The 18987-nt window shown below is 45.4% G+C and overlaps 1 protein-coding gene and 1 long non-coding RNA gene across 2 annotated transcripts in view; one reads left to right on the forward strand and one right to left on the reverse strand.

Annotated features, from left to right (window-relative positions):
* The window catches only part of LOXHD1 (lipoxygenase homology PLAT domains 1), a 288412-nt gene that overhangs the window by 129261 nt on the left and 140164 nt on the right, over nt 1–18987 (forward strand). Inside the window, exons 13-17 of the mRNA XM_025178253.2 lie at nt 1827–2077; nt 3119–3254; nt 6712–6872; nt 8710–8796; nt 13237–13372. Of these exons, the coding sequence (XP_025034038.2) occupies nt 1827–2077; nt 3119–3254; nt 6712–6872; nt 8710–8796; nt 13237–13372 (771 nt within the window). The remainder of the gene's footprint in view (nt 1–1826; nt 2078–3118; nt 3255–6711; nt 6873–8709; nt 8797–13236; nt 13373–18987) is intronic.
* LOC142829993 (uncharacterized) overlaps nt 18290–18987 on the reverse strand; it is a 31717-nt gene continuing 31019 nt past the window's right edge. The window contains exon 3 of the long non-coding RNA XR_012904994.1: nt 18290–18740. This is a non-coding gene — a long non-coding RNA (uncharacterized LOC142829993). The remainder of the gene's footprint in view (nt 18741–18987) is intronic.

The following is an 18987-nucleotide window of genomic DNA, read 5'->3' on the forward strand; positions in this document are numbered from 1 at the left end:
TGTAGAATTATTGTTTCATTACGTATGTGTCCTTAAAAATACAATCTTACAGCTATAATACCTGTCCTCTTTAATAAAGCTTTCTCTGATCCTGCTGCCATTCAATATAGTTGGAATTAACTCATTCCATACATAATCTGTGCTCTTAAAGTTTGATAAAAATGAACCACTTGCATAGGATGTGACTACGTACAACTGTGAATGTAACTTTGAAAAAGACATGATTCTGAAGTCCCTACTTAGATACAATTCATCCTTGAAGTTGAAGTTGTTTGACCTGAGCAGGGACTGCTGGGCTGATGCATAAATGTTGATAAATGCACCTTTCAACATTCTTGTGATAGTCAAAATGATTCCTTACTTATTAATAAAAGATTGGCCTGAATACATGTGTGGGAGCCAGGAATGCCTAAATTCTAATAATCCCGGCTCTGCCGTTGACCCTCTCTGTGACATTGAGGTCTTCAAGGCTAAATTTTCAGAGTTTTCAATGGATGTAGAAATTGTTATGCTGGATCAGAGGAGTGGTTCATCTAGTTCAGTGGTTCTCAGCCAGGGATACATGTAGCCCTGGGGCTACACAGAGGACTTCCAGGAGGTACATCAACTCATCTTGACATTTGCCTAGTTTTACAACAGGCTACATAAAAAGCACTAATGAAGTCAGTACAAACTAAAAATGCATACAGGCAATGACTCATTTATACTGCTCGATATATTATACACGGAAATGTGTGTACAGTATTCGTGTTGCAATTGATTTATTTTATAATTATAGAGTAAAAATGAGAAAGTCAGAATTTTTTCAGCAATAGTGTGCTGCGACACTGCTTTCTGTTTTTATGTCTGATTTTGTAATGAAGCTGTTTTAAGTGAGGGGAAACAAATCAGACTCCTGAAGGGGGTACATTAGTCTGGAAAGATTGAGAGGCACTGATCTAGTTGAATATCCTGGAGCTGACTTTCAGTGGCACTGAGGATTTGTATTTCCACTTCGCTTCATCTGGTGCCTCTCATACTCAGCTCCTCTGAAAAGCAGGCCCCTCTTACTTAGGCAACTAAATATGGGTCTAGGCACCAAGCCCGCCAATGGGGAAGGGCTGGACAAAGGGACAGTTGCCCAGGACCTGGCAATCCAAAGAGACCTGAGTGGTCGCCAAATCCCTGGGCCCTTTAAATTGCCATTGGAGTGCCATACTGTGTGCTCTAGGTAGCTCTACGGGCTGGGAGGGCCTGCACAGTGCGCTCCAGGTGGTGTTGAGGGCTGGCTGTCCCTGCCCTCTCCCCTTTTCCCCAAGGCCATACCCTTTCCGCCCCTCCCCCCAAATTGGCCAGGGCTTCTGCAAGTCTGTCAGCCCCCCTGCTAGGCCCTTGACGTTAGGCACCCATTTGAAAACACTGGTGTTGACAACTTTGCTTCCATCTAACTGTTCAAGTGGGAGTAATCTCTGGGCCTGCCTTGTGAAAACTCTGAAGATGTTCAGTATTTTTCATTTAACTTAACTGTTATAGCAAGAATGTCAGAACCCCTGAATTTCAGCTCAGGGCGTTTTTGTTCTGGCACCTTGTAGCAGAGAGGCTATTGCATATGCGTGCACCTGTTGGAATATACAAAGTTATATAAGATTTAGCTGTGTGTTTCTCTGAACACTCTATGGCATGAAAAAACGATCTTATTTACAGTGCCCTGCATGGAGAGTGAAAACAAAACACCCTGCAGGAAATCAATGCAGCAATGAACCACATTCCAAGTCAAGTCAAAAAGAGTTACTTTCACACTTTTGTTTTCTTTCAAACTGACTCTCATTCCTTTGTGAACCCCGCAGGTATCGTTTACAATGTTGCTGTCATGACCGGGGATGTCAGAGGGGCCGGCACTAACTCCAAGGTCCACATCATCCTGCATGGTTCTAAAGGGTTAAGGAACAGTGGGAAGATTTTCTTGGAAGGAGGTGAATTTGAACGGGCCAGGACAGATCTATTTAACATTGAGATAGCAGCTCTTCTCAGCCCCCTGAGCAGAGTCACAATTGGGCATGATAACTGCGGTGTCAGTTCTGGCTGGTTTTGTGAGAAGGTGAGAACAGGTCAATGTCTTTAGGCAGCTGTCAAATTATTTCTCATTTGCAATCTGCCCAGGACAACCAAATCAGTTTAAATATTCTACTTTTATTTAGATTACAGTATCTCCAGTGTACTAAGTCAATTCTATGCATAATGCATGCTACGAGACTGATTGCCACTAATATCCATTAGATGCATAAATCAATCCCTCATTAATTGGGTCAGTTGCTCATTTGCTGTCACAAAGTTAGACATTATTTTCCGCTCAGCGCTGAAGCACTGTGAGATGTTTGCATAGCATGGTTTGCCGAAATTCAATTTTGTGTTGCATTCAAAGTTAGAATCCAGAGTCAAAGTTACCCAAGTTCTGGAGCTGTTGTGATCTTAGTTTTGGTTGGGCCCACAACAGACAAAAGGGTCAACTGCATCAGTTTGTTAGAGTCAACATTTGGGCTTCTCAGGTTTGGGGATTTGTGTCTGTGCCCATCTCTAACTGTTCTGCCATGAGATGTTCAGCTCTCACTCCAAGCTTGGAAGGTCATGTGGATTCCCGGGAAAGTGATGTAGTTAAGCAGCGGAGGCACCTGAATCATTTGTATAACTTGGATCTCCTGCCAGTCTCTGAAAAGTGGCTGCCAGGCCATCCGTCCTCGTAGGCTGTCGACTTGAAAATGAAAGCTACGTGCAACAGCCATTGACTTGTGTGGTACATCCTACAACCTCTCTTCCCATGCCCAAGCCTGTGGGGGATGAGCAGGTGACCCGTTTCTCCCTCCAAGCTCTAAAGTGGTGTTTGGTCTCTGCTTGGTTAATGCCCCCTAAGGAGGTTCTTCTGGGGAGCAGGAGGGCAGAAACCACTTGTTGCACTCACAATTGGACAGAAAATTGACTGGTCTTTTTTTCTGATGACTTCCCAAAGAGCCTCACTTTTCACTGAGGACTCACATCTCCTTGCTCAGTTGTTGCATGAGCTCGGGCAGGTTTCAAACACTTCTAATCCGGCTGTTAGTGAAAGGAAATGGATAACTGGACTTTCCTGGGCTTCTTTTCTTAGGTGGTGGTTTATTGCCCATTCACTGGCATTGAACAAACCTTTCCTTGTGGGAAATGGCTGGACGAAGATGAAGGAGATGGACTGATAGAACGGGAGCTCTATGAAATGGTCTCCCTGCGTCAGAAAAGACTAAAGAGTATGTATCGTGGCAGACAGGGCACAAGAGGGTTTCTTCTGCCTTCAGATTTATATGCTATCTATCCTGACACAAAACAGGTAGGCTACATCTAGACTGGCATGATTTTGCGGAAATGCTTTTAATGGAAAACTTTTCCGTTAAAAGCATTTTCGGAAAAGCGCGTCTAGATTGGCAGGATGCTTTTCCGCAAAAGCACTTTTTGCGGAAAAGCTTCCGTGGCCAATCTAGACGGGCTTTTCCGCAAAAAAGCGGCCAGTGTAGACAGCTGGCAAGTTTTTCCAGAAAAGCTGCTGATTTTCCGGAAAAACTTGCCAGTCTAGACACAGCTGTAGTGTCTTCTGCCAGGCAGAGGCCTCGGTAATGCAGTGATCAAAGTTTTCAGGTCTTGATTTAATTCCAATTGGAGACATTCAGGCAGACATGAGTTTGGGGGTTTCAAGAAATTAAACTTTTAGGCTACGTCTACACTGCAGGCTTCTTGCGCAAGAACTGTTTTTCTCCAGAGCTCTGTCACTGTTGACTTTACACAGTGTACAAACCTTATTTCTTCATGTGGGGTGAGTGGGATGTGAGTAAAAAGTCCAACAGTGTTTTGTCATCTTGACCAACTGCAGAATGTGCCTCTCCAGGTAGCAAAGTTAAGCAATTGGTCCTTTTGTGTTAGAGGGAAGCATTCTTAAATGCATTTGGATAGGTGTTCCATTCCATCTACCGTATTTTCCGGCGTATAAGGCGACTGGGCGTATAAGACGACCCCCTAATTTATTAGTTAAAAGATAGGTTTTCGTCTTATACTCGCCGTATAAGACTACCCCCCCTTAAGAGGCCAACCGGCAGCGCCCCAGCGCCCCTCCGCCTCCCCAGCTTTGCTCCTGGTGTCCCTGGGACCGTCTCCAGCAGACCAGGGACACCGGGAGCAAAGCCGGGGAGGCGCGGGACCCCGCCGCTGCTGCGGCTTCGCTCCCGGTGCCTCTGGTCTGCTGGGGACCGTCTCCAGCAGACCAGGGGCACTGGGAGCAAAGCCAAAGCGGCGGCGGGGTGCCACGCTTCTGAGGCTTTGCCAGAGCAAAGCCTCAGAAGCGCGGCACCCTGCCGCCGATTTGGCTTTGCTCCCGGTGCCTCTGGTCTGCTGGGGACCGTCTCCAGCAGACCAGGGACACCGGGAGCAAAGCCTCTGAGGACGCCGGTAGCGGGACAGCCGCGGCGCGCCTGGGCTGCCCCGCTGCCCGAGCCCCTCTGCGGCTTTGCAAAGCCTCGGGGGAAGCCGGCAGCGGGGCATCCCAGGCGCGCCTGGGCTGCCCTGCTGCCGGAGCCCCTCCGCAGCTTTGCTCCGCGTCTTCCTGGTCTGCAGACCAGGGAGACGCGGAGCAGCTTTTCTCGCCCCGGAGTACAGGGGCGGCGGGACCGCGAGGTCCCGCAGTCTGTGTCCTCCGGGGCGAGAAAAGCCCCATTCATACCTGCAAGTCGGGGACTACCTGTATACCCGGCGTATAAGACGACCCCCGATTTTTGGGGGATGTTTTTTCGCATAAAAAGTCGTCTTATACGCCGGAATATACAGTAGTAGAGGGTGATATGATAGCAATATGGTTCAAGGCTTGTTTGGTGTGTTTGCAACAAGCAGAGAATTCCTGCTGTCCTGCTTGTATTAGAATGTACATGTAAGCAAAATATTTTAATTGGCAAAATTAAATTCTATTTCATCAGGATGCCTCTGTGGATTCTAGTTTGTCCTGTGTAAGCAGCAGTTCTGTTTAAACTAAGTTTATCTACATGTTATTTGATGTTATCATCACATTATGTCTCTGATACAGTCCATTTAACTAAAGCATTTATGACCTTTAACTGCCATATTATCAACTCTGATTTTTATTGACAGGGTAATTCCCTGGTTGCCATTGTATGTGAGATGGGCGGAAAACATTAGCCTTGAGAAATCTGTGCCCTTTAAATGCCATATTAAAGAATGGTAGAAGCTGGAGATGGGGAAAACCTATTATGTCATCCTGCCCATCAGTTTGCTAGTACAGAATTATTCTCAACTGTATGGTTTTTGGAGTGTTGTTCAAACTCATTTTTAATGTCCACATTACACACTTGCTTGCACTGCTTTTTTAAGAGTATTCCACGGATTTATAGATGTCAGGAGCTTTTCTTGCTGTACAACCAACTCTTATTTCATTCTCGAACCTTTTGCACCAAATGATTCCTGTCTGCCTTTGGTGCTTATACTTCGAAGACTCTTGGCTTACCTAAGCCTACTTATGAGAACTTCCTTGTGAACCAAATGTCCACAATGTCACTGGATATGGAGGGAGGTTTAGAGAGGTGATGCGTAGGGTAAAGCCTGAAGGCTTCAAATTTACAGAGCCACTAAGATCTGCAAAGATGTAGCAAATGCTTGGGGATTCCTAATCTCTTCTGACAGATCTATCCAAACTCTGTGCTTGGTTTGTTTTTCTTTGACCTCTTTACTTCCTTGGCAACCAAATAATTACTGGGTTATGAAGTCAGTCACTCTCCAGTTCTTAGGTTTTCTGCTAATTTGACCTTACAAATTACACCTATGCAACTATATACTACAGTAAGGGATGGGTATATAACAGGCCATGTTAACTCAACCAATCACTACCTTTACTTTGCAGCTAATTTGTGTGCAACAATTTCATTGGTTGAGGGAGACTGAACAGATAATGGATTTCTTAGCCCAACTACCACACACACAGTCACCACAAATCTCCCAGTACAACCCACCTGGCCACACATGGACACAATTATTTGCATAACAACACAACCAGCATACACAAACCCCAAACACATATAACCCCTCACTGCAGCACGCACCTTTTCTCCACTCATCACATGCACAGGTCCACAAAGCTCTCCTAACATACCACAACCTATGTAAAATAACATCCTTCACATACTTTTGCCTCAAACTCACATAGACCCTCACCTCAGTAGGCACCGCTTATTTGCTATTCACACAAATCAGTACAACTCTACCAGCGCGACACAACCCACGTACAAAACAAGATAACCATACACACAAGACAACCAGCATACAAAATAACCCCACACATCACTCTGAAGCCTAGATTGTCTGTTAAGTCAGTGTGAAGTGATACAAACTGACGCATGCCTCGGAGCATTTTTGGTCTGTTGCTGTCCAGTTTTTAAGTTCTCAGCCAGTTTTGGCTTTTTTATACACATGACTTTACAAATTACATTAGTGCAAAAGCACACACTTTCAGGGTGTAGAATGTTATTCCTATATGACTATAGATACTTGATCACTTATATGTCTGAGAGAATAAAAAATCCTGAATTTTTCTCACATAAATGCCAAGCCTCCTTTTGTCTTGGTGTGAAGTTATAGGCATGCGTTTGCCAATGAGTGTCGATACTTTTATTTTCTGTGTTGTTTATAAAATGGTTTGGCTCTTCTTTGTAGAAAATCCCTGGTCACTTTGGATCTGGACAAGTGACATTAAGAATGCAGGGACAGATGCCAGCATCTTCCTCCAGATTTACGGAGACAAGGGGAAGTCAGATGAAATGAAACTGGACAACAATTCGGACAACTTCGAAGCTGGACAGACTGACAAGTTCATGGTCAGAACCCTGCATTTGTGGTGGAAGGACTCGACTGTGGTTCTTTTATGGCAAATTTCACCCCTCTATAGAAGGCCAGAAGTCCCAGGCCTATTCACCACTTAAACCCACTTTAAGCCCTGAACAAATCCTTGGGTGATGTAAATAGATATATTTCCATTAACTTCAGTGGAAACACAAAGATTTACACCAGCTGAGGGTCTGGCCCTAGTTCTTAAAATAGGGCTTAAGGTACTTCAGGGGATGGTGACTTGAGGTAATGGGGTAGAATGTATTAAATTCTCTCTAGAATTCCTGGAGTAGGCGGGCTCTGTCCTCAGGTGATGTAAACTGTCTCAGCTCCATTGACTCCAGTGCATATGTTGCACCCATGTATGCCTTTGGAGGAGATGCTCCATTATGCCTGCAGAAGGCAGGAACAATCACAGAGCCTCACTAATGGCTCTTGCTAGAACCTGAGGAAGAGCAGTGTAGCCTCATGACATGCAATGCTAGCCTCTTGGTGCTCGCACAAGGCTGACTGTCGTGGACACTAGAATTAATGGGATAGTTTATTTGTGTGTACAGTGCCCTCAAAGTCCTCTAGGCTCTACAAAGAACAAGCAGAAGACAAAGCTCCCTTTGCACATAGGATATAGTTTTGCCCTGGCCACATGTTCAGTCTCTTTGGACATGTCCCTCCAAAAATGATCAGTGCTCATGCCAATGCTGCCTGCAGAGTTAGGGTCCATTATAGGCTATTCTGCTACCCCTAATTTCTTGAGCTGCTTGCATTTGACAGGTGATGACATGTCCCTAAAGCTTAGTTATGGGTTCTGATTAACTACCCTGTTCATAACAATAATTCCTCTATCTAGCTATCTGAAGCTGTAGCTGTCTCAGAGAAGGAGAGGTGCATGAGTTTTGGAAGCTTTGTTTGGGGATCAGTTGAGGAAGATTCCTACCAGAATAATGCTGTGAGAATAAGGTGCTCCAAATATTATAGCCGACAGCCCTTATTCACATGACTTATTCAGAGAGCACACTGTACTCAACAGTGAATGGCTCAGGCCAATGATGGTCTCCACATCGGTTCCTGTGCAGTGCTCCTCAACTTGGAAATATCAGCTCTGATGTTGGGGCTCTAGAGCAGTGGTACTCAACCAGGGGATGCATATTCCTGCGGGGTATACGGGGGGTCTTCCAGGGGATTCATCAACTCATCTAGGTGTTTGCCTAGTTTTATAACATGCCACATAAATTGCACTAGCAAAGTCAATCCAAACCAAAATTTCATACAGACCATGACTTGTTTCTGCTGCTCTGTAGACTATACTCTGACATGTAAGTAGAATAGTTCTATTCCAGTTGATTTATTGTATAATTATATGGCAAAAACGAGAACCTCGGCTATTTTCCAGTAATAGTGTGCTGTGACATTTTTGTATGTTTTCATCTGATTTTGTAAGAACGTCATGCTTCAGGGAGGAAAACATGGGTGGAAGGCAAGAGAATCAGGCTCCCAAAAGGATATAGTAATCTGGAAAGGCTGAGAGCCACTGCCCTAGAGTCAGGTGTGCAAAGAGGTATGTGGGTTCCTGTCAGTATTCTAAGGCAGAACTTCACCTAAGGCAGCAGATTCTACTCCATGCACATGACCTACCTGACTTTCATGAAATTTATCAGACTGTCTCTGTGGTGCAGAGTGTGTTATCTTTCTAGCATAATTCACTCTCATCGCCTGTTCTTACTCTTTTTTTGACCCTCATTAGAACCTGTGTATTATAGGTTTTAAGAGCAATACATGTGCCTTGCCGAGTTATGTCATGTGCCATGTTGGGTATGTTTGTTTGTGTAGATTGAGCTCCCTGATCTGGGCACATTTTATAAGCTCCGGATATGGCATGAGAAGAGGAGCCCTTTTGCTGGCTGGCATCTAGACAAGGTGAGATGATAGGAAAAGGTAAGTTGCACCTGGAAAAGCCAAGTCCACTCTCAATGGGGTAAGTCATCCTCTACGTGTTCCAAACAATTTGCTGTGTTAATGAGCCACTGGTCTTAGGAGCCTGAATTGGTTTCTCCGTTTACAACAGTGCGTGGTTCTGCTGGGCAATGGTGAAGATCGGGTTCTGGGGAGGTTGCCTGAAAAGTGCACACCCCTGGCATATCACCGAGTACAGCTACACTGGGGATCCCTACATCCTTTTGCCATGGGGAGAAGAGGGAGCATGCCTTGTGAACGGACTCCTACATAGGCCCACTGACTATTGTCTGTGTCTGAGCAGAGATGTAGGTTCTGCAGGGACACACACAACCTTTATACTGCACTACAGTAGTGGCTAGCGAGTGATTCCTTTTGGTGTTTCCCAGCCTGTGGGAGAGGATTCCTCCTGTCCACAGCTCCATGTCAGCTCCTCCCCCTCCCACCCACCATGCAGCCCAGCCACTTGTGCTGTTGGGTTGCGCGGAAGCTCCACCCTCAGAACTGGGCACTACTGCTGATGCTGCACTAGGTCCTGACAGCGGGAGGGGAGACTGGAGTGACCCCCAGTGCTCAGCAGTGAACAGATAAGCTTGTCAATTGTCCCCACACTGAGTCCTATGCAGCCCTCCTCCACCTGGGGAACGTTGGCCCTGATGCTGGAGGTCTGGAGCAAGAAAAATGCTGTGCATAGTGCGTATCAGAATCCTGTGGCCTGGTAGGATTTTGATCCTTACCCCAAGTCAGAGGTCCTGGGGTGCAGAACCTTAGCTGGATGCAGCCCCCAGCTTTGCTGGATCCAGCCCCCGAGACTCAGGGTTCCCCTCCACCAGCACTGGGGAGTTCGTGCTGATTCTAGCCACTCCCGCCTCCCCCCAGCACCCTACTGTGGGACTGGAACACACAACATTTACTAGCCTGGGCCTCCATAGGCTCTGGTGTGTGAAGGGAAATGTGGGGAGTGTCTTTCTCAGTCAGGGGCCCCCAGGCTCACCTCAGGCCGTGAGGGTTTGTTTTGTTTTTTTGTTTGGTTGGTTTATTGTTTGTTTTCCTTCTCACTTGTGTGCAGCCCCCACCTGATTTTTCTGTGGGTCAGTGGCCGCCAGCCCAAAAAAGGTTCCTCGCCCCTGAACTAGACGCATTGACTGTGATAAGTAAGCCCAGCAACAGTAATAGGGGCAGGACACCAGTGGTCTGATATCCTGTCGAGGGCAGTCACTGGAGGAGACGAGAGGGATGGAAAATGGCAGCAACCAACAGCCTGAAGAGTGCATCCTTCCTCCCTGTCCTTGCCTGCTGTATGCATGGATATTCCTGGAGCTCTCAGACACATCATTTTACGCAGCAGGGTCAGCAAGCAAGTGCCTTTACAGCCTGTTTTGGCTGATCAGAAAGAAAATGATTCCTAACAGTGAGATCTGGGAGGGTGTGACAATCTCCCAATGGACAACCCTGGAAGCCCTGTTCCTTAAGTCATTTATATCTTGATTGAAGGAAACAGTGGAGATTGTACTATAGTGATCCTTCATCCTGTGTGGGGGACATACATGATAACCTACTTAAAAATCTTTACTCGTTTCTTATTTCTCTCATTCAGCCAGCACCAGTTCTCTTTGTTACTTAGCCAGCAGGAAAGTGTTCTTGTGAAGTAGGATCTGGTTTATTTCTCCATTCCTTTGACACTGATTATGATGCTGTCAGACTTTGCCTAAGTCTGGAGGCATGGAGTTCATCCTTAAGCTTTATCCTTGCAGCTGAAAAATGCAGCATGCTGTCAGTAGGCCACCAGCCCAGCTCTGGATAGCTTGGAAGCTCGTGCTTCAAAAACCATCAATTTCACACTCCAGCTGTAAATAACAGTGATGATAAATCACTACTTACCAGTTTACAATGGCACATTGTTTATTCTTTAGTGTCTCTAATGCAATGAGGCTGGATTCTGGCCTCTTCCATGCTGAGGAAGCTGCACAGGCAGAGGCAGGATCTAGGCGAGCTAGTAAAGGGTGAAGTGTTACAGATGCATGCTGGGTCTCAAGAGACATCCAGAGTTATTTGTACTTTGTCAGCCTTCACTTGCTGTCATTTTTACTCCGGAGGGAGCGAAGGGTGCCCTACTGAGGAGGAGTCCCCTCTTTGTCGGTGTCAGAGGGACTCCAGTTTGTTCTTCGCTGCCTGCTGCGAGCAATAAGTGAGGCTGGTGGGAATATATCATTTTTATATCAGATTGAACGGGCTCCCTGCAGAATGCTCCCTCCTTTAGGAATGGAAGCTCTTGAGTAACCCCTATCAGGCAGCTCTGATTAGTAGTGTGGGAACATTTTTAAAAGTGGGGTGCTGAGGCCCCTTACTCCTGTCCACCCCCACCCCCAACTGAGGATGGGACCAAAGCCCTGGGCACAAGGCCAGCAGCAGAGCCCCCCGGGCACACAGGTTACCCACTTTAGTCCATCACCCTGAAGTGCAGAGGCCTAGTGGCCTAAGTTGTCAGCATACCCATTTCTTCACAGGGTAGCACAGCCTAATGGTTAGAGTCAGTAACACAGCCCTTGGTTCAGGGCAGCACAGTCTAATGGTTAGAGTCAGTAACACAGCCCTTGGTTCAGGGCAGCACAGTCTAATGGTTAGAGTCAGTAACACAGCCCTTGGTTCAGGGCAGCACATCCTAATGGTTAGAGTCTCACTGGTTTGGGGGCAGCAGCCCTGGTAAGGGGGCCCAGGCTCGCCCTACTCCATTGGGTCCCGACCTAGGGCCCCATCAGTGTGGGAGTGATCCACCACTTGGTCTGAAGGGAATCCCACCGCAACACTCGGGTGGGAGATACCACTCACTCACCCTCCGGGGGTCACTTTCTACCACATCCCGCATTGGGCTGCTCCACGTAATCTCTGGGTCCTCTGGTTCCACTGCGCCAGCCTCACCCTGATGCTCCTCCAGCTCTGGCAGCTCGATGCGGTCTCTGGCTGGGCTACCTCTGGAGCTCCTATAGCGGGTCCTTCCTCTCCAGCCTCTAGCCCAGATCGAGCTGAGCTACTCCCCTTTATACTGCTCCAGCGCTTGGAGCATGTCCAGTCTGGGTGGAGGGATGGGACTTCCTTTGCCCACAGGGTTTGAACTGGGGATAAGAAGTGGGTAATTTGCTAATCGTGTTGTCGATAGAATTTTTGTGGACTACACGATTAGTCGATAAGGGAAGGCAGTTAAAGCATTCAGCCACAGCTTGCGTTGTGTGCGGGACCTACCCCCGCTGAGGCTCTGCATTTAGAGGGTATTAGGTAAGAGCTGGGTGGGCAGGCAACCTGGCTCACATCGGGTCCAGGACCTAGTGCCGCTGCAGCTCTCCATTTAAAATGTAGTAGGAGCTGGCAGGCTGGCAGCACAGCTCAGTCCTGGCTCATGCTGGGTCTGGGTCCTACCAGCTTTTGCTTATCGGTTAATCTTTTAATCGACTACACTCTTACATCCCTAATTTGAATCGTGTCTGTCTCGGTGCGGGGTTTGCACACCCCGTCACACAGTGCCACAGTTTATAGTTCCCCAACAGACTCACTTTTTTGTGATATACAACTCCTAGTACATTTAAACAAAAATCCCAGTCATTCCCAGTCGATTCCAGTCATCCCATCAGTGTGCCCTGACTGTTCTGTGTCTTTCTGTTTGAACTTGCAACCTCCCTGGGGCATGGATTATTGGTGTGTTATCTGTACATAGTACAGCACTGGGCATAGTATAAGCACATAAGTAAATCTGAATAGCAATAAGTTGATCAAAACTTTGTTCTAAGTTACTTTTTGAGTGGAGGGCAGATGAGTTTGAACAACAGTTTTGCCTTGGGGTGGGTGGAGAAGGGAAGGAGTGAAAAGGAATCAGATCTGACAGACATTCATCTCCTTGTTTAGGGTACATCTAGACTACAAGCCTCTTTCGAAAGAGATCATCTAGACAGCCACAAGGGTTTTGAAAAAGCAATCTGCTTTTTCGAAAGAGAGCACCCAGGCAATCTGGATGCTCTCTTTTGAAAAAGCCCTGTTTGCGTTCAAGAATGCCTTTTTTCAAAAGAGCTCTTTCGAAAAAAGGCGTTCTTCCTGGTAAAAGTAGGTTTACTGATTTTGAAAAAACCGCCGCGTTCTTTCGATTTAATTTCAAAAGAATGTGACGGCAATCTAGATGCAGGTGAAGTTTTTTTTTTAAAAAACTCAGTAGTCTAGACACACCCTTTTAGTGTCCTAATTCTGGTAGGTGCTCAGATGTCACAGTGAAAAGCATAACCTGAATGGTTCTCTAAATGTTGATATTTATGCCTTCATGGCTCTGACCTACCCTTCCTCCCCCCACAGAGTTTATTGGGAGCTTGCCATTTTTGTTTTTAAGCCTGCAAACTCAGGTGCTGTTTTGGTTTAATTAAGATAACTCTGCTGAAGACACTGACGAAGGAGAAATATACGTTCAAATGTGGCCGTTGGCTGGATGTCAATGAAGACGATAATGAGATCATCAGGGAAGTGCCTGCTGAGGGACCTCTCGTGACTGAAGTCATGCCAGGTAAGCATCAAGGACACCTTATAGAGACTTGCTTGGTGACTGAATAGAAATAAATCCTCTTGGATTACGTGATGCACAGATAGACCTGTGGAACTCAATTAGCTACTCTCGCTCTCTCTTTTTTTTTCTTTGGCACTGATTCTTCTACAGGATTTTAGTTTTACACCATTAACTTCATAAAGTATTTGAATTTCTAGGTTCTGTTTTGAGCAGACTTAACAACAATCAGAAAGGTCAGGCCAGAACACAGTTGTTCCTTAAATCATATTTTCTTTCTACTCATGCAGTTTTCCCAGTCCATTTTTAAATGGAAAATACAAGATTTAAATATGTGTATAAAAACATTTAAATACTTCACAGAAATGGGATCTAAAAAGCTGCATAAAGATATATACACAGAAAGGGTATACACTATATTGTATGGCCTCACACACATGAGAAAATGGGCACCTTTCATTATGTGCAAGTAATCAAAAGTTTATCACCTGTAGCTTTAATTAAGGAGCTTAATAGGACTCTGTTTATTCAAGAAGAATTCCTTGTTATTGCTTTTAGGACTGAATCATTAAGTACAACATCTCAACGGTATCTTAAAAGCATTAAATGTGCCTAGCAAATATTTCCTGTATGGGGTAGAGGTAGATTATCTCCCATCTCCTTGCTGTGTGGGTTTCTGCACCTACCTGCATCTCGGTAGCATGTGCTACTGGTCAGTGTTGGAGGTAGAACACTGGACTACTTGGCCCATGAGTCTGATCTCATGTGGCAATTCCTAGGAACTCAGTGATCTGTAAACAGCTGAGTGCTCCCCGATGATGAAGAATAATTGTAATTGCAAATGCTATTCAAATGCCACACTGTTTTTGAAATTTATTTTTAATCACTATGAGGAGGAGGCCTGAGTTAAAATGCATTCATTTACTTGTTCAGGAGCACCTGATGAAGCCATTTTAGTTCCACCATTCACTTAGGTATCATAGAATCATAGAGCTGGAAGAGACCGCAGGAGGTCATCAAGTCCAGCTCCCTGACCAAGGCAGGACCAATCCCAACTAAATCAACCCATCCAGGGCTTTGTGAAGCCGAGACTTAAAAACCTCTAGGGATGGAGATTCCACCACCTCTCTACACAACCCATTCCAGTGCTTCACCACCCTCCTAGTGAAATAGTTTTTCCTAATATCCAACCTAGACATCTCCCACAATAACTTGAGCCCATTGCTCCTTGTTCTGCCATCCATCACTACTGTGAACAGACGGTCTCCATCCTCTTTGGAACCTCCCTTCAGGAAGTTGAAGGCTGCTATCAAATCCCCCCTCACTCTTCTCTTCTGTGGACTAAACAAACCCAAATCCCTCAGCCTCTCCTCATAGGTCATGGGCTCCAGCCCCCTAATCATTTTCATTGCCCTCCACTGGACCTTCTCCAGTGTGTCCTTTCTATAGTGGGGGGCCCAGAATTGAACACAATACTCCAGATGTGGCCTCACCAGAGCCAAATTGTCCACAGGCTAGATTGTGGACATCATCAATTTGGGAGGTATTGCAAGCACTTGGAGGACAGGATTAGGATTCAAAAGGATTATGATAAATTGAAGAATTGGTCTGAAATTAGTAAGACACTATGTGATTAAATGAAAAATATTAGTTAAGAAAAATCCAGTGCACAAATACAACTGGTGAGGCGGCAGTAAAGCAGAAAAAGATTTGGGGGTACGATGGATCACAAATTCAGTATGAGTCAACAACATGCTGCTGCTGTGAAAATTCAGATGTCATTCTGAAATGTATTAACAGGAATATCATATTTAAGACATAGAAAGTGATTGTTTCAGTTTAGTCAGCATTGGTGAGGCCTCACCTGGAGTACTGTGCCCAGTTGTGGGCACCATACTGCAAGAAAAATGTGATGACTAAATAAAGGAAAGCAACAAAAACTGAAAGAGGGTTAGAAAACATGACCTATTAGGATGCATTGAAAGAATTAGACATGTTGGGTGTGACTAGACAGTGGCGCTATTTAAGGATCTTCTGGTATCCCAAAATAGTGTTTTCTGTGTCTTGACAACACACCCGTTATTTTTAAATATCTTTCCAAATAATGGGCACACTATTCCGACGTCCCTGTAAACCTTGTTCCACGAGGATTGAGGGACATTTCTAGTGGAGTGCCCGAAGGTTCGGTTCTAGGACCGGTTTTGTTCAAAATCTTTATTAATAATATGGATGAGGGGATGGATTGCACCCTCAGCAAGTTTGCAGATGACACTAAGCTGGGGGGAAAGGTAGATATGCTTAAGGGCAGAGACAGGGTCCAGAATGACTTAGACAAATTGGAGGATTGGGCCACAAGAAATCTGATGACAAGGACAAGTGTAGAGTCCTGCACTTGGGACGGAAGAATCCCAAGCATAGTTACAGGCTGGGGACCAACCGGTTAAGTAGTAGTTCTGCAGAAAAGGATCTGGGGGTTACAGTGGATGAGAAGCTAGATATGAGTCAACAATGTGCCCTTGTATCCAAGAAGGCTAATGGCATATTAGGTTGCATTAAGAGGAGCATTGCCAGCAGATCCAGAGATGTCATTATTCCCCTTTATTCGGCTTTGGTGAGGCCACATCTGGAGTATTGTGTCCAGTTCTGGGCCCCCCACTACAAAAAGGATGTGGACACATTGGAGAGGGTCCAGCGGAGGGCAACCAAAATGATTAGGGGGCTGGAGTATATGACTTATGAGGAGAGGCTGAGGGACTTGGGTCTGTTTAGTCTGCAGAAGCGAAGAGTGAGGGGGGATTTGATAGCAGCCTTCAACTTCCTGAAGGGAAGTTCCAAAGAGGATGGAGAGAGGCTGTTCTTGATAGTGACAGATGGCAGAACAAGGAGCAATGGTCTCAAGTTGTGGTGGGAGAAGTCCAGGTTGGATATTAGGAAAAACTATTTCACTAGGAGGGTGGTGAAGCACTGGAATGGGTTACCTAGGGAAGTAGTGGAGTCTCCATCCCTAGAGGTGTTTAAGTCTCGGTTTGACAAAGCCTTGGCCGGGTTGATTTAGTTGGAATTGGTCCTGCCTAGAGCAGGGGGCTAGACTTGATGACCTTCTGAGGTCTCTTCCAGCTCTATGATTCTATGACATTTTGGAATAGCTCTCTATTTAGAAATTAACTCAAAATAAGCTACGCAAATTGCGTAGCTCAAATTTCGTAGCTTATTTCAAACTATAAGTGCAGTGTAGATGCACCCGTTTGGAGAAGAGAAAGCTGAAGGGAAACTTGGTAACAGTTTTCTATTATGTAGCAGGTTCTTAAGAATACGATCATGATAATTTGTCCTTCATATCCACTAAGGGAAGGATAGGAAGGAATCAGCTCACTTTGCAGCAAGAGAGAGATTTAAGTTAGATATTGGGGGGAGGGGAGAGAACCTTCTTAACTGTATAGATAGGTTAGCACTGGAACAAGTTACCTAGGCTGGGTGCAGAATTCCTGTCATTAAAATTGGGTTAGACAAACAGCTGTCAGGAATACTTAAGACACACAGAATCCTTCCTCACCCCCTGAGGGGTGGACTGGATGACATCTTGAGGTCACTTCCAGTCCTACATTTCTATGTTTCTGTGATAAAATGCTTTGAGGTCCTCAGTTGCAAGATACCACAAGGTGAACATTAGTACAGCTGAGTTTTTGGGCCTTGGGAAGAAGGTTAGTGTTATCTGTGTTAATGTTAGGAATGTTATATTTGTGGGCTTGGTGGTTATTTTGTTTGATGGTTAATAGGTAACAAAAAGTTAAACCAGCTTTAGTTAGCTTTGCAGAAATCAGAACTCAATAGCTGTAGAGCGCCCCAGTAGCCTGTATTCCAGGGTTTCTCAAAGTGGTCCGGGAAACCACTCTGAGAAACCTGCTAACTGGCCACTCTGGTGTATTTATTTACCGGCTCCACAGAAATGGAGCCTCACGGCTCCCATTGGCTCTGGTTTACCTTTTGCAGCGAAGAGGAGCCATGGGAAGGGGCAGCCCAGGTCACGCTGCTTCCCACGACTCCCTTGTCGAACCAAAGCCAATGGGAGCCACAAGGCTGTGTAGCTGCGGAGCTGGTAAATAAACACAGTGGAGCAGCCAGTTGGCAGGTTTCTGAGTGGTTTCATGGATCACTTTGAGAAACACTGCTGTATTGGAATAGACAATCAAGGTGATAAATTGTAACGCCTTTCAGGTTTACCTCCACTAATGTGAAATCAGGATCTGGCTGTTCTATGAAGTAGGGAAGGAGGAGATTCTGGTTTAAGGGACTTTTAATCATGATCCCTCAAACAAAATGCTAGAAAGTAGTTAAAAAGCTGATCTTCTGAGGAGTCAGGGAAACAGATGATCTACAGAAAAGCAGGCTGCAACTTGATCCTCAGGAAAACAAGGCTAGGGGAACCAAGGCTAAGGCCCTGTTTCCAATTACCGCACCAGAGATCAATCTTCTGACATTCAATTTAGTGCGTCTAATTAAGACCCGCTAAATTGAATGCTGAGGTCAGCTCTGTTCTGCACTGGTACTCCTCACAGCCATGAGGAGTAAGGGAAGCTGACAGGAGTGTTTGCTTCCATCAGCCCTGCACTGTGAAGATGGCGCCAAGTTTGGCTTAAGGTAAGCTGACTCTAGATACGACTCTATTTTACGTAGCTGGAGTTGCGTACGTTAAGCGACCTATCCAACTGCATGAGGTAGATGCTAAATTGAGGTTAGACAATACATGTTAGACTTCTGTTGTTTTAACCCCTTTCCTGTGTTTCTATATAGATGAATAAATTTTAGCAGTACTTGTTCTGCTATAGTGAAGGTCAAAACCTTCTTTCAGTTTAAAACCTGACTCTTCTATGTGCTCTAAAATCCATGTGGTAAATCAGATTACCTTAAAATTTGTATGCTTTATGAGAGCACAGGATATGGTCAGTGAGCTATGTTTGGGGCTATTTGATCAAAGGCGTCCTGAGATACAGAAAAAAAAACCCCCGAGTTTGTCTTAAAGTTGACACATTCTGGAAAGTTTTTTTGCTCATAGATGGAGGTCAAACCAGTACTCAAATAATCGCACCAGGATCTCAAACACCCAAGGGTGGCCACAACAGAGTTCATGGCATCCACTGGCCATTTGGGGGAACATAAAATCAAAATGTTATTGGAAAAAGAGTTTTCTTCTTCATTTAGGCATGCCCGTGTTTAGTGGAGCACACTGAGTAGGTAAAAAGGGAGAGGCTAACTTTCTAGAAAATTACATCTCCATCACAATAGATGGGTGACTCTGAGCATATGTTACAGTTATTTACTCTGAACACTGCCTTACGGTACGGTGAGTTCAAATCCAGCCCAGGGCAGAAATCTGAAATAAAAGAAGATAGGCATATTACTCCAAATCTACTTCTGTCAATGGAATGTATGGAGGGAGGGAGGGGAGAGGGACAGCAGAATATTCAGATGGTGCTGAAACTATTTTTGAGAAAAGAAAAGAAACAAAGCAAGTCGATACTGGTTGAGGGGAAGGATGATAAGAGTAGAAAAGTAGATGGGAATGGGGGAGTGGGGCTGTGAGATCAGGTTGATTGGTGAGGGGTTGGGGATAGGAGCAG

Source organism: Pelodiscus sinensis, chromosome 6 (genome assembly GCF_049634645.1).
Source record: "Pelodiscus sinensis isolate JC-2024 chromosome 6, ASM4963464v1, whole genome shotgun sequence".
NCBI lineage: Eukaryota > Metazoa > Chordata > Testudines > Trionychidae > Pelodiscus > Pelodiscus sinensis.